Genomic DNA, 26,910 nt, shown 5'->3' with positions numbered 1-26,910 from the left:
TACATAAAAACAGGAAGTGCAGCGTATCCTACGGAGACCGTCTGTCACAGCCGCAGGGCGCTAGCTCTTGACCTCTATTAAAACCCTTGGGTCTGGCGAGCAAAAGATGAAAAAGGTTCAACCTCAACCTGGTTAACAAAAATTTCTCATGTGTGGACAGAGACCCATGAGGTAGGGTTCCGTCATGGGGGTTGCTTTAAGCATTATATACATCCGCACGCTAGGTTTCAACACCTCCTTGGCTTCCCTTTCCATTTTCCACAGTGACAAAAAGGCTAATTTGGTCGAATCCACATCCTTCTTTGTTATAACATCAGGGTTGGCAAATAAGTCCCCCCGCCCTAACCCATCAAGGCTTTTTTTAATATATCTCAGCCACAGAATACGAGCCGAGTTGTCCAGAGACATGCATTCTCTTAGGATCAGGTGGGTGAGAGAAAGATCTTTATTTAACCAACATTTTAGCCAAAAAATCAGGGGTCGCAAAGCAAGTGCATCACTTAAATAGGGAACCCCCAGTTCCTCATGGACCGCTAAATTAGATGTGCCACGGGGAACACATAGTAAGCGTTTCCAAAAATCATTTTCCGCTATCTGTAAGGTTTCTGCAATAGCGTATCCCCAAATTTCACTGCCATAAGAAGCTATGGCCAGGCTTTTGGCCTGATACACTTGCAGCATCGCTCCTGTTGGTTTCTTCCCTATTTTAGATGAAAAATTAAAAATTGCTGAATTAACCCTGGCCAGATCCCCTTTTTTTCTGTAATAGGGGGCCCCATTTGAGCTGGTCATCAAAGAGGACCCCTAAATAGGAAAATACATTTGTACGGGGGATCTTGGAATCACCTACACTAAACTGGAAATTCTTTTTCCCCAATTGCCTCACTTGCATAACATACAACTTGGAATTATTAATTGCCAAATCCCGGTCAGCCATGAATCTGGAGAAGGCAGTTAAAAGCGATTGCAGACCCAGTTCAGTCCTGGATATGAGGACGGCGTCGTCCGCATATAACAGGACAGGAATCCCTCGTCGTCCTACACTTGGGTAATCAACTCCCGTTGCCCTTAGTACGCTGTCCAGTTCATTAATATAAAAATTAAATAAAAAGGGGCCAAAATACAGCCCTGCCGGACTCCCTTTTTTATATTAAAATCCCTCGTGACCTGCAAATCCTGTGAGAACCTGACATTAGCTTTAGTTGACATGTGCAGGTCCTCCAGAAAATTGACAATACTGTTCTCCACTCCCATTTTCCTCATGGACTGCCATAGCTTGTTCCTCTTGACACAGTCAAACGCAGATGACAAGTCCATGAAGGCAAGGTGAATGGTCCCAGTACGAGCAACAGTATATTTGCTCAGTATCATAAATAAATGAAGACACTGAACAACGGTGGAACGTCCCGATCGAAAACCATACTGGACTTCCGACAAAATCTTGTTGTCCTCCGCCCAAGTTGATAATCTCTGTAAGAGGACCCGTCCCACCACTTTAACAACTGAGTCAATGAGCGAAATTGGTCTATAGCAGTGGGTACTATTTCTATCGCCCTTCTTAAAAATAGGAACTATAGTAGAGGTTGCCCAAGACTGGGGACAACCATTCTTTGCTGCAGCATTAAAAACTGCCACCAGTATCGGCGCCCAAAAGGAGGGGTCTGACTTAAATAAGTCTGGGGGGATCCCGTCAGGACCAGGCGCTTTACCAACAGATAATCCTGTGATACCTTTCAGGATCTCACCCTTCTCAAATGTTAATTCTGGGTCCTTCCTGTCCTGGGAGTTCCTGCAGTTAAGTTCAGACGGGCAATCAAAGGAAAGGAAAGTCCTTATAGACCCAGTTTCCAAAGCCATATTCCTTGAATGATTTTGTTGTCTCTGAAACATCCAAGGTAGGATTTCTGCCACAGAATAGTTCCTAATGCTATGTAATGGCATGCACATGGTTGTCGGCCTCACCTGAAAACTTGGGCGAGTTGATATTCCCCTCAAGGGGCGTAGTTATTTTAGGGGAATGTTTCAAACCCCATTAGGGGACATCTATATAACTATTCATTTTCTACTGTTTCCTTTTGGAATGCTTGAGCTAATATTCTTTGCACTGTCACCCTCATTTTTTCGCAAGCTATTGTTCTTTTAAAATAAGAAATGTAACACTTTATTTTTATTAAATCTTGGTTTGGACCTCTTAGTTATGTATCATTTCACAATGGTCTGTTCTGTGGCATGCTGTCGGCTTGGAGGCTCATTGGGTTCCTGTATAGTCTAGTTTTAGTGCCAATCGCATGGTGGGGCTTTGAAACAAGCATCCAACACGTTTTGCTCGACCAGCTAAAGTCTGAAATGGTACAGAATGCCAGTCTGCCGAAGGAACAGAGTAGTAAAGTGAAGCGGACAGGAACATTTTTTATAATCATCTGCATGTATTGTTTCAGAATTCACACGTTTTTGCTACATCACAGTAAGCTGATGAAAATGTTACAATTTTTGAGAGTTTGCCTGTAAAATGAATTAGTTTATAGATGGGCAAAATACAATTTCTCATGCAAAGTTTTGAAAATTTTGCAAACATAACAGTACAAATGTTGCAAAGTTTTGCAAACATTACACAACTTTACTTGCAGGAAAATGTTTTGCAAGGAACCGTACCTTTTGTCCCTCAATATATATTCTAAAATGTGCTTTAAAGCCCATTATTTAATCCTAATTTCTGAAATGCTTTTTACACACACCTATTCTTCGCTTTACCAGAAAGCCTTGGGAATTAAAGGCTTGTTCGCCATGAAAGACGTTTTTCAGCTCATTGATTCCTCTAAAACCATGTTAGTGGTTGTGAAGTTGATAATCTGAAACCACAAAGCAAACAAATATGTATGTAAAAGATTCAATCCAAGGATAAATGCCAAAATCATACATTTGCACTTTCAGAGTTCCTTGGATGAAGAATGGTATGTTGGAAACATCAGTAGACAAGATGCAGAAGAAGCCCTGAGAACAATAGACCAGGTACATTATTTAAGAACTAATGCTTATATTGACTACGTTTCCTTACTATTATCTTTGGTTTAAAAATATGTTCTTTAAATTGATGTCTTATTAGAAACATGGCCGACCTAAAATTGCAGAAAACTGTGCCATGTTTACTGTATCCCAGCAATGTACTTGCCTAACTGCATGTGTTTGTTTTGGAATATACAGTATCCACTTCAGACATACTCCTTCTTCATTACTCATCTCTCACTGCTCACCCTTTAAACCCCATTTCTCATCCCACAGTTCTAATAACCCCATTTTGTATTCCTTGTTCGTCATCCTTCATCCTCAACCATGATCCCTCAACTCAAGCCCAAAAATTGATGATACAACAATACTTGGGAAAATGCCTTCAGTTTAAAGTGCAGAACTGTTGCAATACTACAGGTCAGAGGATCAAATTTCTTCAAGGTGCACCCCTAAAGACCTTCCAGCACCGACTTTGACCCTCATGGACAAAGGGTGTCACCATTGTCATAAACATTTTGCGCTCTCTTTCTCTCTACATAAACCTCTGCCTTGTAAGTATTTTCACCCGTTCTTTTTACAGACAGATAAAGATTTTGGATGGCGCACTCATTGCAACTGTCCCATTGTCTTGAAATTGAAAGCTCTTTTAACCTCTATGGAGATTCTAATACCATTGCAATCCCAGGCCAATATGAAGCCCAACGTACCTGACCTGATAGTCATTGTTATGTGATGCAGCTGAAGCTTTTTGCTTTTTCGGTACTGGCCCCAATAATGACAATTTAGTCACTCCGTTCAGATTCTATATTTTACCCACAGAGATATTGGTCCTCCAATGGACCTTGCTCATCACAGTGAGGGGTGAGAACTTAGGGTGTCGAACTGTTGTTCACCCAAAGAGGACCAATAATTGGCAGCCAACTCACAAGGTAGAGATATAATTTGAACACTATAATTCTCTCTATCGTGCATTGGAAATCAGATAATTATAAACACCGTTTTCATAGAAAGAACATTAAGACACAATTATTACAGACTTTTACAGGTTCAGATAATTTGGTTATTGTATTAAAGAGCCAAAATCAATGCATATAAGTAACATTTTAAGCAGTTCAGCAATGAGTCTTACAGTATGTAGTCTAAAGCCACACATTTAGTCAAAATAAATCTATTTCTAAATACAAGAATCCATAAAGAAGATGGTTCAGGTTAAGATTTCCTTTAAACAACAGGGCAGGAGGATGGCTCAAGTTAAAGTTCTCTTAGCGTGGGCAAAGGGATCAAGTTAGAGTCCACGGGAACGGTCCAAGGGGAATGGAGCTATAATTAGGATAGTCCAGTCTGATTTCTCAAAAGACAGCTCGAAATCGTCCGTCAGGCACGTTCATCAGCACAGGAAAACAGGCAAGAGACATGGATAAGATAGTTTGGCAGTCAGTCAACAATAGAGAATGGAGAAAAATTGAGACCAAATGCAGAACTAGAGGATGTGGAGAAAGAAAGAGATGATTGCATCCTCTTACTTGGAAAGTCACTTTTTATACTCCAAAACATCCATTTGATCCATTTGTGATATCAGTTGTCACCATACAGTGGTCTGATTGTGATGTGAACATTCTTCGACACCGGGTACAAAATTGATACTCCAACATATTTTCCCATGTTGCTAATGAGAAACAACTGTTTATTCCATCCTCACAGGTTAGTTGACAAAGAGCCTGTTTCCTTTGTTACTATTTATGTATTAAGTCAAAAGTTCATGTTACCATGATTTAATTCATAAGGAAGGGGAAGGACAACAAAAAAGTATCCTTAAGGAATGTGGTGTAAACATTTTAAAAGAAGCAATATTGTGACAATGTAGCAAAAGTACATCACACCAGGCTATGAATTAATGCAGCCTAAGGGAAAAAGGCAAGTCCATGATATTTAAAGTCAGCATTCTCATTTAGTAAAATACTCCCACAATTAGGTTCAAGCATAATAAAATAAATCAAGCATGTCATATAAAGAAATAATTCTCGTGTTTGTCAGTGATTATTGCATAGAAATGTTTAATTGAAGATGTGGCCTACTACCACAATTTTGAAAGTACAGATGTCCAAAGTATTCTTAAAAATCAATATAAAATTGTGGGTTTAAGTATTTTGAGACTCTGATAGTATGAAGCATTTATGCTGAAAGTTTCATTCATATAACATATTTTACAAGTGAATTGCACCAAATTCTCAATTGCTATAGTGCATTACAATGAAAGCAATAGAGATACTAAGCAAGGTGGAGTTCACGGAGTTGCACTACGTGGAATTCCGCGAAGTTGCATAAAACCTCTGTGGAGTTCCATTCCGCGCTACTATGAGGTAAAAGGTTGTAGTTATCACAGTTGGAGCCCACCAATCACCTCGCTTGGATCCTCCGAACATACCCACAGCAACCTTTACTTGAAAAAAATGAAAAATCCCAGCCATACCTGTTTGTTACACTGCAGAGTTGTGTGATGATGACGAGGCCACCTCTTCCGTAGCTGCTCAGCACTCAGCAGCCACAGAAGGGGGGTTACAATGTGCGCCGTGCCCTTTGATCTTGCTTCACAGTGGAAATTACTGTTGACCTCCACCAGGCAGGCGAGGCCTGAGCTAAGGGACACTGCATGCCCTCAGCATACCAGGTTGGGGAACCTCTGCCACAGGTCCATGCAATGTCATCTCATGGAACCCAGCTCCCCTACTCCATGCTGCTCACCCACAGTCTGCAGTGAAAGCGTTAACACCCACTGGTGGAGAAAAGCCTTCTGGGATGGTATTTTTTTTGCAGCCGTCACTCCTCCACAGTTAGAGCATTGCTTTATGAGAGCAGAGGGGCTACGTGCAGTACAGCATGTGGAGCTGGGAGTGTGGTGAAAGCTGGAGAGAAATCTCCCCTCCCCACCCAAAGCAGGGTTTCATCAAAAAACAAAACTCATGTGTGCATGTGCAAAAAATGTGTGAGCGCTGCCCCCGGGATTCCTTCCTACCCAAAGTTATGAATGTGCACATAAATATCGGACACAACAAGCTGAACTGTATTTACGCTCTTAAATAAAAGTACAATTATTTTCAAAGCAGTAGCATTCTATTTGTGGGCTTTAGAAGGGCCGAATATGATGAATTCGGGCAAGGAGGGCCTCCTGCCCACAAGAAGGGGCGCAAGAAGAGCCGAGTGTGACTGATGAGCAAGGAGGGTTTGCAACATACTGAAGAGAGAGAGAGGCATGGAATGTTCAACCTTGCCAGCCTCCTCTAGTCAGTCATTCACACCTGTAACCCGTGCAGACTCCTGCATCATTTCCTGAGGTAAATTGTGTGCATGCAGGACCCCAGCTCATCTGATATTGTGTATCAGGAAGTTCGGAGGTGGCGGGTCTGCAGTCGGCACATGCCGTGATTGGGGGTTAGATAGGGGCGCCGGCTCTGTTGGTAACCCAGCCTGTCACATGCAAGGAGACAAACACCTGGGTGTATGGCTCAGTGAAATAACGCCCTCTCGAGAGATACCCGCTTTTTAACCCATTGAGTGCTCATGACGAGCTGAGCTCGTCATGAGTCACAGTGGCGCTGTGCTCATGACGAGCTGCTCGTCATAACGGCTGCGGCCCGCCCACACGCGATTAATTCCCCGCCTGTGCGGGAGAATTAATCAATGGGCAGGGTCATGACGAGCTCAGCTCGTCACAAGCACAGTGGTGCCGCGGACCTCCCCACCCACCGCACCGCGGGGGAATTACCCCCGCAGGGAAGGGGTTAATCATCCACGGTTCCTGACTTTGAATCTCGGTGGGGCAAACTCATCTGTTACTCCTTCCCAGGTCTCTAAAACAACTTTTATTGAGCCAAGTGAAAATAACTTCCTTTATTTTAAAGCATCAGTTCATAATCTTGTTAGTCGTGCATGGTACATGCAAGGCCCTTCTATTGGGAGGAACTCGTAGGCGTTCATAAAACATGAACAGCAGGGTAGCGGTTTCTTGGTGCATCCATTCTACCCAGGTGGAGGTGGCACTACGAGAGTCTCATGAGAGGTGTGGGAATCCTTCTATCCTTTTGCAATCTGAAGCCAAGGTACTATTCACCTTAAAGCCCCCCTAGATCCTGGGGACGCAGGGAAGCCCCAACTGCTGCTAACAAAGATTCTCTACAAGGTCCACATTTAATGAAGGAGGGCGGGTTGCAGATTTGGGTGCATTCCTGAGATCAAAGAGCATCACATGGACTCTGGGGCAGCAGGATAGGTGTGCCGGTGTATCCTAGCGAGGATGGGGAAGGTAAGCTCTGGCAGGTGGGAAAGGAGTGGCTGGTAAACTCAGACATGCAGTGGAATCAGAGTTTTTTGCTCAACTCTGCGGTCCCACCCTTCATGCTAAGTCACATCATTAGCATTTGTATAATCCTGTGTAAGACTCATTTGCTTTGTAGATATACTGTTTCATATTTAAAAAGTTTGTTATTTTTGCATCATAGGAAACATTTTCATCAATACACTTTCAGAATGATTTTGTAAAAAATGTAAGGTAATCAGTTAATAAAAATCATAAATGGATTATTACATTAATAATTCTATTTCTACAAATCCAAGCAGACTTCTACAGTGCTGGTACTTCTGCTTTTCTCAGTTTCAGAGTTGTTTTTCTAACCTTGTGCAAAATGCACATTTGAGTTTCATTGTCATTATCAGTTTTTACGTTGTGTAAAGAATGATCAGCTTTTATGCTGCATCACATGCGAGAGTTCAGAGATAGGGACACTCTGCCACAGTATCTCATCTCTTGTAATCCTGAAATGTGGTTTGTTGAGATACAAAAAAGTCCAAAATGTGTAATTACATCTATTACAAAGCTCCGAGAACACTTCCAGACTTTAGGTGAGGTCTATGGATCTTACAAAAATACTGCTCAGTTTATTTGATCCTGCATGACACCCTTGATATACATCTCTGCACAGGTACTCAGAAGAAATGCACATGTTTCCTATTGCTTGGCTCTAGCATGTTCTCTGACTCAGTTGTTATAATTCTTTTGCCCATATTGATGAGAATAGGGTTGTGCTGGATCTTAGCCATTTAGGCTTTAACAACATAAAATACCCCTTTCAGTTTCTTCTTACAACTTTTCTATCTAAGAGAACTGACGACTTTACATTTTTCTGTTCTTCATTGGAGCTCCCAAACTACTACTCTTGCATCCAAAGTGATGTCCACTCTTGGAGGGGACCCATTGGAACTCCTTTCAGCAGGTTGGATGATGTCCACCACCACTTGATGTTCCTTCAAATTGGGCTCCACCATCTTGATTTGCATGGATGAGGGGAGCCCGTGACAATATAGCTGAGATACTATAAGTGTCAAACTCAGCCTGCCTATTGTATAGCGAGTATGTGTGTTGTCATGAATGGTCACTGATTCTCAGGCCATTGCCAGCTGCTTCTTCAAAGAGTTCTTAAGTCTTTTTCTGTTGCTGTCCATTTGTTTGGCTGGCAGAAATACCACACTCATGTCTGTGCAGAACCTGGTTCTCATTACGTTAATCTTTCGAACCAGATGCAGATGTGATTTCTTCCAGCCGATTAGGAACTCATGATCAAGCCAGGTTCTGCATACCAGATTCATACTTGCCCCGCCTTTTCTTTGTTGTTGCTTACAGTGATCAGTTGTCCAGGTAGAGGAAACTGATGGATTCTGGGTGTGCAGTGGTACACCATGGTAAGCCAGGTCCTTGTTGAGCACCCTTGGCAGTATTTTTAACTAAAATGATAGAATTTTGAACTGGTGGTGGATGGTCCTCAGACATGATACATTTCTAAGGGAGGGATTGACAAAATGTATATATTATATCTAAAAAGGGAAGAAAATCTACCAGACCAATCAGGGTAATTATATGTGGCAGTGTTTCCAAGATGAAATGCCTGTGCTGTAGGGTTTCATCATCTCCAGGAATATATGAAACCAGCTGTCATCGTCTACACTCACTATTTGCTTAAATACACCCCCTGAGAGTGCTTTTGATAGGAACAAATATAATTGAAAAAAAACTCCGACATGACTGGGCCACCTTCTTCCATATTGATTTAGAGCAGGGCATACATATTGTTCCTTTATACAGATGGATGCTCAGTCTTGTACCTCTAGTTCATTGTCTCTTTTACTGAGAAAACGGTAGAATTTCACCATATCATATCATTCATGTGTAAGTGAGTCAGGCTTCCCCCAGTGAACTATTGTGGATCATGCTTGCCATAGTCAGAACCAACGTGGCTGCAAACAGAATTTCTGTACTAATGTTGCTGGCATTTGCCTACTCCCACTGTTGGTTTGTTTCTATGGGATAGCTCGAATCTCCAACAATACATCCTGAAGATGCTATTTTTAGATGCTGAGGAAATTCTGCAAGTCTTTTCCTCTACTGCTCAGACACGCTTACCCTATTTAAATGCCTTCCTTACTTTATCCTCATGCTGGTCACTAAACAGTTTTAGGTCCCAGAATTGTATCATCAAGCTTCAAATCATAGTCTAAAAATCTGTTACTCCATCCTGAAGATGTACTAGGCCATTTACTGCAACACGATCTCCAGCGACATTGACAAAAAACTGAAGCCAGTCAAAAGCCAAATCATAGAGGAAATCTGCCTATTTCTCTACATTTTCCAGAAATTCTGAACACTTTGAGCCTTCCTCAATGAGTTCACTTTGGTCTCCGATGTGAGACATTAAAGGCTTCTGTGTGTAGCAAGCATAATTAATCAATGATTGGTCAGGCATGTTCTGCCATATAACTTACCCAAAATCATGTCCACCTTCCTTTTCCTGTCAGTGGATAGTGATTTAACATTCTATTCTATTCTGCAGTTTTTTTATAGAGCATGGCTACCCAAAGTTCGTCCAGCACTGCCCCAGCTACCGTAGAATATCCTGGGAATAAAAACTGTTATCTAAGCAGCCAGGTTTTCAAGGCTTTGTGAAAAGGGAGTTCCTGCTCCAAAAAGCATAGGTCGAGAGGCAAGGAATTCCACAGTTTGAATGCCAAAATGGATGTGGAGCGTCCACCACTGCATGATCTCCGAATCCTGGGAACTTTAAGTAGATGGGCAGATGCTGATCCAAGAAGCCTGCTGGGTGCCTACGAGGAGACTAATGATTGTAACAAAGGAGGACCTCTACTGCTTATCGCCCTATGCATGATACAGAGAGATGTAAACTGAATCAGGTGCTCCACCAGAAGCCAGTGGAGTTCCTTGAGGGCCTTGGTGACTTACTGACATTTAGGTGTGTCTGTGAGAAGTCAAGCAGCCGCGTTCTGCACAGTCTGCCATCTTTTGACAACATAGCATATTGAGCCATGATATAGAGCATTCCCACAATTAAGGCATGCCCTTACCAATGCCTGGACAGTCACTCTTCTGGCTGTAGGAGGGAGGAGCTTGAGAACTTTCCTCAATAGTCTCAGAATGCCTTAGCAGCTAGCAGAAGTATTTTTGGCTTGATGTTCTATTGTGAGTTTGGGATCTAGCCACACCCCCAGGCTCTTTATTGGGCCAGTAGGGGTTGTCAGCTTGCTCAGACATTCTGGTATAGACCTTGGGACACTACTCTAGAAATAATTGCCCAATAACATAACTTCTATTTTGTCTTCGTTGAGTCTTAGTTTACAGCCGGCCATCCAATTGGCTACTTCCTGGAGACACAGAGTCAGGGATAGATAATTAGAGGTGTGGCCAGGTGAGATAGACATGACCAGATGGGTGTCATCAGTGTATTGGACCATGCAAGCAAGGGTGACCATATACAAATTAAAAAGGGTGGGACTAAAAGAGGATCCCTGAGGCACCCCACAACTGAGGGGAGGACGGGTTCAATAATAGGCCTGATCTAAAAAATGAAAGGTTTGATTATTCAGAAAAGAGGAGAGCCATTCAAGTGCTCTGCTCTTGACACCGGCATTAAAAACTTTTTGGTTGAGGATTGAGTGGTCCACAGTGTCAAAAGCAGCACTTAGATCAAAAAGTTGATGGCTGCTGATCAGCCCTGGTCCAAGACATTCCTTAATTCCTTGACCACTGCCAACAATGCACAATCAGTGCTGTGTTGTGGTCGGACCCCCATTTGAGAGGGATGGAGCACTCCTTGAGGTTCCAAGAAGGCTAATAGATTCTTTTTGACTTGTTTTTCTAAAATGTTGACACTCACGGTAGTAAAGGATAGGCCTATAGTTATTTAAACATTGGGGGTGAAGAGTGGGCTTTTTTAAAAGTGGGCTGACTATTGCATGCTTCCAAAGTTGTGGTACCTGCCCACTTGAGAGAGATTTTTAACAACTTTGTCAGCACTGGAGCAATGCAGTCAGATCCTTGTTGAAGAACACGAAGAAGGGCTGGGTCCAGTGGTGAGACTGATTTTACCATAATTAAAATAATTTTAATAAGATTCTCCGCAAGATGGGTAAACAAGATTTATGAGTCTGATTGCCATCTTTCCTACATATAGTTGGAATAACTCTATCAAGTGATTCAATGATCCATTGGGCAAACTGTTGTGCTGCTGATGCAGCACAGACTATAAGATCAGGTGTTATGCTTCCCAGGGCCTCTTGCCAGTCATCTGCATTAAGTTTAGGCCAGGTGTGATCTAACCGCATGACCGAAGGGAGAGATAAAGGCAATGATGATATTATGAACTAAAAGGGATCATGAAATGGTCCACCCAGATTAAAGGCAGGGGGGTTTGAACCTGAAGTGTGTCAATAATACTGAAAAACAGGTCAATGGTGTGACCCTTCTCATGTGTAGGGCCCTCTACCGGCTGTATTAACTGTAAGGAGGCCGAATCATATAAAAGAGGTTCTGAGATGCTATCTGTTCTGCCATTCACACGTAGGTTAAAATCACCCAATACAGGGAAATTTGCTTTGTCTATGGCCAGTTCCTTTACCACTTCTGGCATGGCTTGAAGAAACTGGGCATAGGAGCCTGGAGGTCTATATATAATAATTCCAGAAAAGGTTGGAACCCGGCAAAGGAAAACATCCACAAATAAGGCAAGTCCAGGACGACTGACTGGGGTCTATACAGTGCATGCAGGCTTTCAATGGAGTTCTCTGAAGAGCTCGCGATTGACCTGAAGTATATTGTGTCTTACCTCATGGGAGAGGGTCAGCCTCCCTGGCCCCTGGTCCAGGATAGGCATGGACGGGCACAGACTGGCTTGCATTAGGCATGCCTTCAGCATGCCAGCAGCGCTCCCGCTGTGTGCATCCATGCTGTGACTTCCATTTTAAGACGGGCCAGTCGTAAAAACTAGAGCTCAGCTCCAAAAACGTAATGCCAAATTCTCATTTCCCTCGGTGCCCCGGCAATGCAATTTCCCAGTCACATTCCCAGCACATGAAGATATCACAGTTTTAAAGCATGGTTTCTAAAACTAACACAATTTTTAAAACCACACTTAAAAAAAGACTCAGCTCACAGCTACGGAGTCAATGCAGTTTCTCCCTCAGCACAATACAGTAGCTGTTTTGGGCGCATGTCTGCGTCGCAACCGCCATTTTAAGGTGGGCCATTCGTACACACTAGAGCACAGCTCCAAAAACATAATGCCAAATCCTCACTTCCCTCGGTGCCCATTCAATGCTATTTCCCGATGATATTCCTCACACAAGAATGTATCACAGATTTAAAGCATGGTTTCTAAAATGAACACAATTGTTTTTGTTTTAAAAAACACACTTAAAAAAGCTACTGAGTCAAATCAGTTCCCCCCGCAGCACAATATAGTAACTTCTTTTGGAGCGCACCTGCGCCGTGACCTCCATTTTGAGGCAGGCCGGCCGTAAAGACTAGAGCACAGCTCCAAAAATGAAATGCCAAATCCTCACTTCCCTCGGTGCCCAAGCAATGCTATTTCCCAGTGATATTCCCTGCTCCAGAATGTATCACAGTTTTTAAGCATGGTTTCTAAAATGAACACAACTTTTTAAAACACACTTAAAAAAAAGACTCAGCTCACAGCTACTGAGTCAGAGTAGTTCCCCCCACAGCACAATACAGTAGCTACTTCAGGAGTGTGTCTGTGTCATGGCCTCCATTTTAGGGTGGGCCGTCGTTAAGACTAGAGCGTAGCTCCAAAAATGTAGTGCCAAATCCTCACTTCTCTCGGTGTCACCGAAATTCTATTTCCCAGTGATATTCCACGCACAAGAATGGATCACCATTTTTAAGCACAGTTTCTAAATTTAGCAGCATTTTTAAAAATATGAATCTGAAGAGAGATTTTGTTAAGGGTCATTGACTTCCACAAAGCCTTAACTTTCAAATCTGGAGATGAGAAATCCATACTGGTTTGTGGTTCTGATACTTCCTCCTCACATGTGACAGGTTTGTTGGATAGACTTTGGCCCTTGTGCCTCCACATCGGCTTCTTTTCATGATGGTTTGAGGGGATCCTGAATCTGAGGAATAATCCCACAGGTGCCTCAACTTCACAAGGCATTTTCTCACAGTCATCTTAGTATAACCTCACCATTTCAATGTATCTTGTGAAAATCAATTGTTACTTTGTAGGACAGTACATTGAGGTAAATTACATTGGGTATTTACATTGGAAGTGTGTTTTCATTGCATGATTTTACTCCTGAAATGCCTTTACATAATAGGCAGGGTAATAAGTATTTTTAACCCCTTATATATATTTAGAGAAGAATATCCATCTATCTATCTATCTATCTATCTATCTATCTATCTATCTATCTATCTATCTATCTATCTATCTATCTATCTATCTATCTATCTATCTATCTATCTATCTATCTATCTATCTATCTATCTATCTATCTATCTATCTATCTATCTATCTATCTATCTATCTATCTATCTATCTATCGATCTATTGATCGATCTATCGAGGCTTTCTGGATATTACATTATAATTTAAAATACGTTTAAACGCTTACATTATTTTTATTTAATTTTACATCAATAATAATTGAATTAACAAATTAGTTTTTTTCCTATTTATTAAACTCATCAAATATTCATTTAAATTACCAATTCCTGAACTCTTTCTACTCCTAAAGACAATTTATCCCTGATATTTAAAATTCCCTTGCTACCCCTAAATACAACGTTTTGTACTTAGCCCTCTCTGCAGTGTCATCGCCTGACATTTTGCCTTCACGCTCCTGGATCCAGTACCCATTTTTGTTGCCTTTTTGGATGCTGTGCACTTTACCATGGCTAACCAGTGCTAAGATGCATGTGTTCACTTTTAAACATGGTAAAATGGCTTAACCCCAATTGGCACATTTAATTTACATCAATGTCCCTAGTAAAGTAGTACTGCATGTACCTAGGACCTGACAATAAATGGTAATAGTAGGCTGGCAGCACTAATTGTGCTGCCCACCTAAGTAGCTTTATTAAACATATCTTAGACATGCAATATAGAAAAATACATATGGTGGTGCACCAACATTAAATTAAATGGAATGAAAGGGTCCAAATCAAAATGTAGAATATTCCATATCTTCCTTATGGTGCTTGTACAGTAGAAATATAGAACCAAATGTTACAGCAAATCAACACAGCCAATGCGTTTTATTCACCACATTAAAAAGAATCACCATATACGTTGTGGATTAACAAGTATACATGCTACCCAAATGTCTCATGTAGTACATGCTAGGGTTATATCAAAACGCATCCAATCAATTATTCTCAATATTGGATATAACAGTTTTAAGAATTTTTTTATCATATATCAGCGTAAGGGAGAAATACCAGAGTCCATAGGCCCGAAAGTAAATAAACAAGAGTCGACACATGTTCCAGTACAAGTAACAGTAGAATTCATAGCATAACAGACAAAGGAAAAGAATGAAGCTGAAAAAGGTAATCTTTCCAATTAATACAATTTATATCATGATGTTTTGACAACAAAAAGGAGGGAAAGAAAAAAATAGTTTTTAACACAATTGAATACATCCTGGACATTAGTAAGAGACTTATACTATCAACTATCATATCTTTATAACAACATTTATCAATACATACCATTCTTTTTTTTGTACAGCCAATATAGCAATATTATGCCCCTCATGAAACTGTAACCATAAATGTGTGGGGTCCCGTTAGATTACACATCCTGGATCCTTTTAATTTCAGGCCAGGCCACCACTATACTTTACACTTACTGAGATAACAAGGTCCCCCTTGTAAGTAAGCCAAACTCTGATTTAATATCAAGTAGAAATTATAAATAGAGAACAGTCAGAGACATTAAAAAATATAGAGATTAAACAGTGGAAAATATGACAAATAGATCAAAGGAGAAAAGGAACCAGAGGGGTAAAAAAAGGTGTACATTCTTAGTGTTATTGCAATCAGGTCATATGCGTGCCGCCAATGTATAATCAGCCAGAAACGTAGTACCACAACAATTTTTTCTGAAATGTGGTTGCTGGTTGAGGGGGTAAAACTCTACGCAAGCAGCAGCCACAATTCTTAACAGTGAGAAACACAAGGAAAACCCCAATTAACCTGTGCTTAACCCTCTGGTAACTTGGCATAAAAGTAGCCAGGCTTAACTTAGAGGTAATGTGTAAAGTATGTATGCAGCACACAAACAATAATAAACTGAAAACACAGCACAAGATAAATCACACACAAATCTTGAAAAATATAGTAAACTTTATGAGATTATATGAGACCAAAATAACTAAATCTAATTAGTAGAACTGGAGATATGCAATTTTAAAGGTTTTGTAAAAATCAAGTGCTAAGAAGCCAAATGCACCAGCCCCAGTATGATATGTTTTCACTTTATTACCGTCTGTGTGCTGCATAAATACTTTACACATTGCATCTAATTTAGGCATGACTGCTTTTGTGCCAAGCAGTCAGAGTGTTAAACACAGGTTAATTTTGGGTTTGGTTGTGTTTCACTGTGACAGGAATTGTGGTTGCTGCTCGAATAGGGTTTCACCCCCCTCAGACAGCAACCCAATTTCCTACACTACCCATCCCTGAACCCTAAAACTCCTTAGTGTCACTAAACACTATCCATTCCTGAACCATGAAACCACCTAACTATCCCTAAAACTACCCATCTCAGAACCCTAAAAACTTCTTCCTGCCCTTAATTCTATTCAAACTTGAACCCTAAAAACTACTTTATACCATTATACAGTACCAGGCCCAGAACAATTAAAAACTCCTTACCACCGATTCTACTATTCATCCATAAACCCTGAAAATATCTTAGTATCACTTAACTCTATATATCCCTTAACACTATACACCCCATACTACTCAAAACGCTAGGGATTCATTCACCCTTTTAACTCCATATAACCAGTAAACATACCTATCCTTTAATCCTAAAAACACCCTTACTACCACTGTAATGTTCCCATCCCTGAATCCTAAATTCACCCTACCACCCCTATACAGTACCAACATGTAAATTGAGTTACTGGTTCAGTGGGAGACCATACTCAAACTGCAACCACAATCCATGTCAGGGTAAGGTACAAGCTAACCATAAATTAACCTGTGCTCAGCACTCTGGTAGGTTGGCACAGAGCAGTCAGGTTAAATTCAGAGGCAATATGTAAAGAATGTGTGCAATGCTTCAAACAGTAATCAAGAGAAAACACCACACAAAAAGGATCACACACCAGATTAGAAATTTAAAGTAATTTAAAAAAGAAAACAAGACTAATGTGACAAAAATCCACTTAGTACAGCCGGAGATTTGCAAGTGTAAGTTTAAATATTTCAATAAATATAGCGCAAAAAGCACAAAGTTCCTACTGTGGATATCTGGTCATGCTGGACTGAGAGAAAGTTACAAGTTCAGGCTGACCATGACAAAGCACGGGCCGATTACAGCTTATCAGTTAGGCCCGCTGAACAGATTACCCTAAATCCTGGCTTGTAGAGCATTGCAAGGGTCTGCGTTGAAGATGCCTCGTGCAGCCGAAGCAATCTGTTGGTTCCAATATGCAGCAAGGCTGTGATGTGAGGGTCTTTGTTGTCTTCGAGCATCCTGTTAACAGGGCTTGAGAAGTGAAGTCCAGTGTCAGGGATTCATCACACTCAGGGCAAGGAGTTGGTTCTGAGGAGCAGTGAGGCTGTGATGCAGACTCTGGTGTCATTGTTGAGGCTGTCGTCGACGAGGGATGCATGGGCCTGCACCAAGGATGCATCATGCAGCAGCAGTTCTGATTAGACTGCAGGCTGCGATGCATCTCTTGGCATATGCGTGATTCACGCAGCAGTAGCGATGTGTTGATTCCTCTCGGGGTTTCGCAGCGCAGAAGATGAGATGCGTCAGTTCCACTGGATCCACAGAAGCTGGCTTAGGTCCACTTCTAAAGGTCCATGACTGTGGGCGGCACCAATTGGCAGGCCATACTCACAGACGGCAGAGGACAGGTGCTGGTGTCGAGGTTGTAGGAGCCTTCTGTGCCTGAGGCTTAAATCAGGAGGACAGCCAACTAGCTTGGAGTCACTCTGAAATCCTGGGTTCAACAGATGCAGGTCCAGTCCTTCGCATCCAGGCAAGAGGGCAGCACATAAAAACATCAGGGCAGCAGTCCTTCAGAGCAGTAGTCCAGCAGAGTGACAGTCCTAGTAGCAGCACAGCAGTCCTTCTTCCTGGCAGAGTATTCAGAAGTGTGCTGAAGAGTAGGTGTCTAAGGTTCAATATTTATACCCAGTTGTGCCTTTGAAGTGGGGAGAAACTTCTAGACGTTTCCCTTTAAAGTCCCCAGGCTTCCTGCCTTCCGTGTTGTGGCACCAGACTATCTACAGGGGATACGCAGCTCTTGGTGTGGAGGCAGGACATAGCCTATTCAAGTTTAAGTAGGGCTTTGCACAGCTCCTTCCTCCCATCCTGTCAGTGATGGCCCATCCAGGCACACATAAGCTCTATATTGTATGTGGCTTTGTAGGAGGAATATACAAGGCCCAACTGCCAACTACACACATTCATGGGACCAAGAGACAGGCTACAGGCAAACCATTGAAATTCCCCCGTTATAGTTAGTGCAGGCAACTATAACTCACGCGACCGCCATCCTCTGCTATCACTGTATTTAGACACTTATTTACCCATGTCTACTTCCATTAATTTTTAGCTATACATATATTACAAATATTTTTTTTTCAGAAAGACACATATGTCATCAGTGATGTAATATCTGACGTCATCAGCAGAGGATTGCGCTCGTGTGAGATATAGTTGCCTGCACTAACTATAACGGGCGAATTTCAATGGTTTTTCACGAGTGAAATGTCCAGCTAACTATAACATGTGTGAAACCTATGGTTTTTTAAGTGAATTTGCAAGGTTTTTTAAATGCTAATTCCTAACTATAACGTGTGTGAAACCTATGGTTTTTTCAGTGAATTTGTACGTTTTTTTAAATGCTAAGTTATGTATTTTTATTTTTTTTTAAAGGTTTTTCACCGTGCACGTACCGTACGCGCACAGTGCGCCGGCGCGCGGTGCGCTTCGCACACCGCGCGCCCACGTTGCGCAGTTCGCGGAATTTTTCCATTTCTCCCGTACGCGCACGCTACGCGTACTCCGCGATTTTTCGCCAAAAAATTAAAGGAAATTTTGGCCCTTGGGGGTCCTTCTGGTACCATCTGACAAAGGCTAGGGGGTCAGGAACTGTCCACCCTGCCCCCTTTTCACGTTCTCTACCTTTGTTTTTCACCCCCTCAGACTGCGAGAGACAAAATGGCGGCCGACACTTCCTGGTTTCGACCGATTCGAATGTTTACTAAGATCTAACAACCAATCAGAATCGCGCTCGCGCACGGCAGCGTACGCGTACGGTCAGTTTTACCGTACGCGCACGGTGCGCGCTTACAGATATATATATTCTTTTAAATGCTATTTTCTCAGGAAATACTGAACAGATTTACACCAGACCTGCAAAAGGCACATCCCTGACCTGAGGACTACCTCTCTGCCAAATTTCAAGTAATTCTGTTCAGCCGTTCGGGCTGTAACTTGGACTAAAGGTCCTATGGAAAAATGCATGGGGAAACGCGTTTTGGGACCCCCCCTTTTTCTCAGCCCCCGCTTGACGAATCCCCCCGAGACTTTCAGGGAAGGAGCGGAGCGGAGCACCCCACCTATTTTAAAAATTTGGTGAGGATTCGTCAATTGGCGCCAAAGTTATTCCAAATAGAATGTTGCGGATTTCCTATGGAAACACGATCCTAACTATAAGTAGATAATATATATATATATATATATTGCATGCATAAACATATTTAAACATACACACATATAGTAATAAAACTGTGAAACAAGTGACTTTAAACAATTAAAGGTCTGATTTAGAATGTTATGGACTGGATACTCAGTCACAACGTGGCAGATATCCCGCCCGTATTATTTCAAGTGCCAAAGAATATAAAGCAGTTGTAATAAGGCGGACGGAATATCAGTTTCATTTGTGATGGAGTAACTCGTCCACAACACTTTAAATATGTCCCTAAATTATTTACATGAGAAGTAAATGCCTGTTAGGTAAGGTACTTAAAAAACTACGGACCATATTCTCAAGGAGCTATCGCCGAGTTAACGGCACATTATCGCAGCCAAATTTGCGATACATTTATCACACCATTCACAAGCTAGTGTCAACAGCCCATAAAACCAGTTTATCCACGATAGCAGCCACTGAAAACATCGCCACAGATGACCCGGCAACTATCGCTAATTTCGATGCAGAGTACGCGTTCCCATGCAAAAAGCCGCGATAACACCACTCCTCAACATTCTCAACGACCAGCCACATCTGCGAAAAGACCACGAAAGATGCGATAATGCAGGACCCTAACACCTGCTCTGACCTGGTGTAAAGTCGGACAACAACCGGCAGCAGCCAAGGGAGCACAGCCCAAAGCAAAACATGAAGAAGAACAGATGCCCTCGAGCAATGGAACATGGAGCCCGGAGCCCCAATAGGGAAACAACACCCACTGACATCACACCTAGGACCACAACCCCCCCCCCACAACCCCCTTGACCACCACAGAGGCAGCACGGACAAAGACAGCGGACCCACAGGTAACGCACCAGCCTTACAGACTTAACACCAGAGGATGTCATTGCCCACTAAAGGCTCCAAAAGAACAACCATCCTACGCATTCTGACCATCATTGCCCAACAGGCCGAAGGCACCAACACAGCGGACAACCAACATCCCACCCCACACAAAGCTGCTGGCTGTGCTGCACCTGTTGGCCTCTGGTACCCCCCCACCTACACCCACCAGAGTCAGAGGAGTCTCACAGCCAGCCGCATCCAAGTCCCTCACACCTGTCCTGGATGGCATCATCAGCCTGGTACCCCAGTACCTATACGTCCACCACAATGTGCAGGACCTGCTGGAGACCAAGCAAGGACCATACGCTATAGCTAGATGCACGCACGTGTTGGGGGCAATCCACACATATCCTACTTGTGCCCCCTGGTGACACAGCACACAATCACCGCAACAGAAAGCACACATCTCACATCAATGTGCAGGCAACATCCAAACACTGTGGAAATTCTCCACCAACGTCGTCCCCAAATACCCAGCCAGTGTGCATGATTCCTTCATCCTCCAACAGTCCATCATCAACCAGTGCTTCCAGGATGGCACCAATGGGAATGCACTGCCCGTTGTCAAGTACCAAATGAACACCCCACACACCTCAACTCCACAACCATGCAACTCACAACTCTAGTGATGCACATGTCCCAAAATCACATACAACATGCCCACCCACCAGACACAACAGAACAACTTACAATGGTAACCTGGGCAAGCCGTGAACATGAGCCATCAACGGCACAGCACCTCAGCCACACAATAGCGGAATATGGGGAGAGGTGAGAACCAGGCATGTGTGAAGGAGGCAGGAGAACCATGCTTGGGAAAGTACACAATGCCAAAAGTGGCGGCGATGTGCTGGACAGACCGCAGTATGCATAACACACCCATATCCATGGCGACATGCACCGCTGGTGTATGGAATGTAGTGGACAGTGGATGCAACCATGTCACCCCAGCCAGTGGGGGAGTTGGTGGAAATGTTGCCTGTTACGTCCCCCCTGTAAGTGGAGTGAGATGGCCCGGCGTACGCCAGGCCAGCATAGGGGTGTGAATAAAAAGCACATAGCCCTGGTCGTGGTCCTCTTCTGGAATTCCCAACGTCTCTGCCAGGGCGGCGCCTCTCACCCCGCCACGAGGCCGATGCCGTCCTCGTGAGCGGGGTTGCCTGCGATCCTGTGCGCCTGTCGGAACCTGGCCCGCTGGACCCAGAACCCGTCAGGCCCGTCCCTGCGCTGCCAGGCCACACTGATCACCTGCAGACACAGGCGTGTGTCACGGAGGGCCCACCAAGTGCCAGCGCAAGCTCCAAGCCTCCACGACACAGGCCCGCTTTACTCCTTTCTCGTTGACGGATTCTACTGCTGCATCCGGCCTACACTAAGGTCAAGTAGGTCACACATTTGGAACTGAGTCTTGATAACACGATGACAGAGTACATATGTTCATTGCAGATTGTATATCAGTGTACTCCCTTTGATGTGGTGCCACCAACTCTGTGCATGGCTTTCTTATGACACATGTCTGTTGTGCCCTGCTGACTACACCATGGCAGTGAACATTATTTAAGGCAGAGTTTATGTCACTATACTCCCTTCGATGTAGTGCCACCAAGTCAGTGCATAGCATTACAACCACACGTGTCTGTGGGCCTACGTGGACTACTGCCCTCAGCCTACGCTGTGCACAAGTAGGTCACAGAATTGGAACTGTGCATCTATTATTCAAAGGCAGAATACATATCATTGCATGCAAGGAGAGGCGTAAGAGGATGACGCGTTGCAGTCCGGAAGGAATAGGATCATTGTTACGGAGGTGATCGAACACTCCCGACAACTGCCCTGGTGTCACTAACTCTGTGCATCACGAGCCAATGATATGTGGCTGTGGGCCACTGCTGACCGCTGCCTCCGGCCTACACTGTGGTCCAGTAGGTCACAGAGTCTTGATTTAGCGATCGCGGAGTTCATATCAGTGTACCGGCATCATCGCAGACTGCGCCCCCTCCCAGTCCCGTTACCACTAAGTCTGTTCCCCAACATTCATGGACACTCTCTGGTCTTACATTGGTGCAGTCGGAGTCTATGGACTAGGGGGTAGTTTTCATCCTCATGTGGCTGTCACCGAATTGGTGGTGGCAATGAGGCTGCCGCTTTCCACTCCTCCATTTGCTGCTTCCGGATAACATCAGACCTCTGCATCATGCCCTGGAGGACACTTTCCACTGTCCCCCGCATCCCTCCACCACATTCACCTCGGACATCGATGAGGACCTGCCCAGTCCATGTGGCCCTACCTCACTGCCCCGCAAGTCACCGTCCCATGGTGGTGTGCCTGTGCTGACCGCTGTGCATCCGGGGCCACTAACTCTGTGCAGTTCACGTCAGGGACACTGTCTGAATGAATATTGGATGACCTCTTTGACGGTGGCCTTGGAGTCATGTGGCCCTGCACTGTCTGCTGCCTCCGGCCTCAACTGCAGATCACCAGGGCTCACACATCAAATCGAGTCGTGACCGGGCCGGACGTCGCATCACCGCAGGAGGCACACGCCACCATCGCAGGGCCAACTCCATCAACCATCTGCCAGAGTCGAAACAGTGGTACTGGCAGACTAACAGACTTGCAAAGACCTGTTGTGGATGCCATCATCTGCCTGATCCCCTGCTCAGCACTCCAGGTGCCACTGACTCAGTGCACCTCAACCCATGTACTGTTACTGATTGAGTTTTGTGCTGTGGAGAGGTTGCGCAGCAATGTCACCTCAGGCAGAGTGGGAGACCTGGGATGTTGATGAGGAAGTTGATGCAGGTGTAACACACCCCACTGCATCTGCAACAGGACTAACCCGAAGGGACACAATCCTAGCAGTTTCTTCACATGAGCGCGCTCATCTCTAATGCCCCAACCTCAGTGCACTGCAACTCATGGACACTTCTGTTTGAATGTTGGATGACCGCTGTCCTTGCTCCGGCTCCCTCAATGTTGCTCAGCAGTTGACTCTGTTATGCAGGTGTTTTCTGTTTCCATTGCACTGGTGTCCACTGTGAAAGTTGTTGCCAGCACCAAGCACTCCGTGTGGGCGGGCTCATACTCACCCCACACACATCAAGCACATGCGTCACTGTACATGTGGCCCTGCCAATAAAGGGTACGGGCGCATGTGCTCGTAGCCAGTTCAACAAAATATATGCGTGTGTCCCTGTGGTCTTGTTGTATGCATAGGCGCCCTGGACCCTACGACATTACCTTGTACAGTGTACAGCGGATGCAGACATGTCACCGCAGGCAGCGGGTATGACCTTGGATATATAGCTTTGTCGTCAGCCACTCAGTACATAAGAGGAGTGGACCGGGCCGTTGTACAGAGGACCAGCGTCAGGGTGTGACTGATGATTTGGTGGCTCTGGGCGTGGTTCTTTGCAGCACATGTGCATATGCATGTGTAGCTGTCGTGGTGTGGGTCTCCTTTGTGGGGTGTAGGTGGTCCCTAATGGGACTTGAACACCCACGTATGCGATCTACTTCGGCTTCCATGAGCTCTGTGCCCACCCGCACCCGTTCGGCCACCTCCTTTTGGCATTCTGGCACCTGGCATTGGAATGCGATGTGTGCCTTGGTGAAGTGTTGGGAGCCAGCGTGGTGGCGGGTGCTTCCTGCTGTGTGGTCTGTGCAGGGGCTGCGGTCTTCTCTATGTGGCTTGGCTGCCCTGCTCCTGGTGGTGGGTTGCCTGAGAAGTCCCTGAGCTGTTGTAGGGCGTCGGTGTCAGAGGTGTGGTGGTCGTCTCCGGCATCACTGATGGTTTGTCTGGTCTGACCTGCTGGAGGTGTTTTTTGTCCCTCTGGAATGTGAAGGGGAGATGCATGTTGACATTGTGTTGACATTTATGTTTGTCCATTGTTCTTGTTTACATGCAAACTGAGTGACAATGTACATTGTGACTGTTTGGGCGGTGCTGGCAATTTGGGGGGGAGGGATTGGGACTACATGACGGATGTGAGGTTGTACCCGTGCATATGCATCTTACAGTTACCTGCTCTTTCCGATATGATTGCCCTGTTTCTGCGCATGAGCAGACCCAGTTGTGTCCCCTGTTCTGCAGTGTTGGGGTTGCACTTTGTGCCACATTGTCATGGGATGTGCTGTGATTGCTATGTGTGTGTGCTGCAGTGTGCCACAGGATGAGGGACATGATCCTGGGTCACTGTGGGTGTGCAGTGTGCTATACTTGATTGTGCATGTGTGCCATTGTGCCCATATACCCCGCCCCCCCATTCCCTGGTTGTTACCCTCCCTGTTGTTGTTGTGTCAGGTCCTCTGGAGCTGTGTCCGTGCTCCCACCTCCTTGCAACGTCTCCACACTGATGACTGGCCTCCATTTCCTCCAGCTCCTCCTGTGGCGCAGGACTCCCACCTCCTGTTGCCGTTGCTGCCTTTCTGTTAGGAGCAAGTTTGTGCCTGGTTTAGGTTTTCAGGTCATGCCAGCACCTCTTGGCCTCATCCATTGTACTCCTCGACACTCCGGCTGCATTGCAGGTAGTCTGATTGTGGGACAGTTGCTGGAAGTGTTCTGTCACCTCCATGACACTGGTCTTGCGTTGCTTCTGACTACACCCCATCTTCCTCTCCCTCTTCTCCCTGGCATTTCCGACCCCGTGGTACCTTGCTGGTGGTCTGTGGGGCTTGTTGGGTTCGCCTTGGCCTCTGCGCTCGGTCAGGGTACATCCATGGTGCTGTGTACTTTGGATTGTTTCTAGTGTGTTTTTCTTGTTCTGCTTTTATAGTGCATTTTCCTGCCAGACGCATGGGATTTGCAGGCCTGTGGCTGGTTTTCGCAGCTTTTTGTATCACGCTACGCCTCATCGCAGCTTTTTTTGCGTTCGTGTTTTGCAATTTTGTGGCGTAGCGTTGATTTTAACGTGGCCATTTGACGCGTTATCTGGTGACTATCGCATGGTACCACCGTGTTGTGAATACTTGGTTAGCACGGCGTATATTTTGCGCGATAGACTGCGATGTTGTAGGTTGAGTTAAGTTGCTTTTGCGATGATTATCACAAGTTCTTGAGAATATGCCCCTACCTGTGATGTAAAGACTCTGATGAACTTACCTGTGATGTAACATCCCATGAAGTAAAGAATGCGAAGTAATGGGAGCTTACTCCACAATACTCAGCCAATATTTATTCATTCACTGGTTTCATTTCACTTTCCAATGTAAGGGACTAAAAAGGAGTAACAAAACATGAAATAGTGGCGGCAGCCATGGCTTGCAAGTGGGGGGCGGGCATGAGGGTGGATTGTGGGGAGGAATAAAAAAATGAAAAACTTAACTTGAGATCTGGTCCTGCATCTCTGTTGCTACTCTCCTGTCTCTGACTCCAGGAACAGGAAGCAGGCACCCAGACTCCCTCACCAAAGCCAATCACAACGCTGAAATGCAGCATTGTGTTTGGTCTGAGCCCCGTAACACAGAGCTCAGCCAGGGGCTGGAGGGATGGGCCTGTTCTCCACTGCTATGAAATATATAAAAAGGATGACAAAGAGAGAACACAGGCAAGAAATAGAACTTACAAGACTGAGATGAAGAGACAGGAAGTGTGTAGGGTGGTGGGTGAAAGAGGCCAGCAGTGGAAACTAGGCTAAGCTTCCTTGATACTCAGTAGCCCCAATATTTGGCTGCTTAGGAGGCGAGTCCTATACAAATCCGTTATTTTTTCTAAAGAGTGATGATTAATGTCATGTAGATTTCATTGGGCCTCTATTTTCACCCTGGTTTTATCATGACTGTGACTTTATCACGACAATTCCTGTATACAATAAGCAAATAACTTTGTTCTGTCTTTTTTGACTGGTAAATGTTGCCGCATATATACATGATTTCTAAATTCTTTTTCTTTAAGGATGGCACTTATTTGGTGAGAAACAGCTCTAAGAAAACCACGGCACAACCCTTTGTACTCATGGTGTTGTTCAACGATAAAGTTTACAATGTTCAAATTCGTTATGACCAGCGCCAAGCTGTTTATTTATTAGGAACAGGAGGAAAAGAGGTACTGTTTTCTTATCTTTTAATCAGATATCCGATGTGACTAACAATCCCATTCAGCTGCTTATATATAAACCTGTTTATATGATAACAACTCTTCGGACAGCATGCCAGTAAGGGACATTGAAAACGTCTTTCATGCACAGTTTGATGGGGTTGTGTGTGGGAAAAGAGGTAGTTCACTTCACTTGTGAGATGTGATTGATCACCAGAGGCTTAGCTTTAGTTATCATTGTGTTATTTGGTGAGTAACTACAGTGCACTTGTATGGGTATGATATATGTTTCATGGATGTGATATATGTTTGATGAAGATGAACATTTCACTTGCTGCTAGTGTGATGTCTATTTGTTGAAGAGGGATATTGCACTTCTGATGAGTGTGATAGGTTACCTGGTTCTTGGCGGTAACGGTGTGTCAGGACTGGCATCTTTTAAAGCAAACTGCAGGCCATTACAGTGGCTTTCTCTTTTGAATTTTAGGGACTGGAACACTTTCGGGACCTCCACTTCCTTCTGCTTGCATTTTCACAATAGCTTCTCCATGTACATCCTGTTATTTCCCTCCTTCGTCTTTCACTGCATGTCATCACACTCTGCAATGTGTCTTTCATTCCATTTTTCTTTTCTCCAATAACTTTGAAATGAATTTTCTATGTGCCTCCACCCTTAATGCATTACCAAGCGCCCCACGCCTTACTGTTCTCTCTC

At 44.2% G+C, this 26,910-nt stretch overlaps 1 protein-coding gene across 7 annotated transcripts in view; it reads left to right on the top strand.

Annotated features, from left to right (window-relative positions):
- LCP2 (lymphocyte cytosolic protein 2) overlaps window positions 1-26,910 on the top strand; it is a 581,277-nt gene that overhangs the window by 527,423 nt on the left and 26,944 nt on the right. For all 7 annotated transcript variants that reach the window (XM_085617865.1, XM_085617869.1, XM_085617864.1 and 4 more), the window contains 2 exons: window positions 2,932-3,009; window positions 26,055-26,204. In XM_085617865.1, the coding sequence (XP_085473991.1) occupies window positions 2,932-3,009; window positions 26,055-26,204 (228 nt within the window). The remainder of the gene's footprint in view (window positions 1-2,931; window positions 3,010-26,054; window positions 26,205-26,910) is intronic.

Source organism: Triturus cristatus, chromosome 7, assembly GCF_964204655.1.
Source record: "Triturus cristatus chromosome 7, aTriCri1.1, whole genome shotgun sequence".
Lineage (NCBI taxonomy): Eukaryota > Metazoa > Chordata > Amphibia > Caudata > Salamandridae > Triturus > Triturus cristatus.
This window is presented reverse-complemented; position numbering and strand designations above follow the sequence as displayed.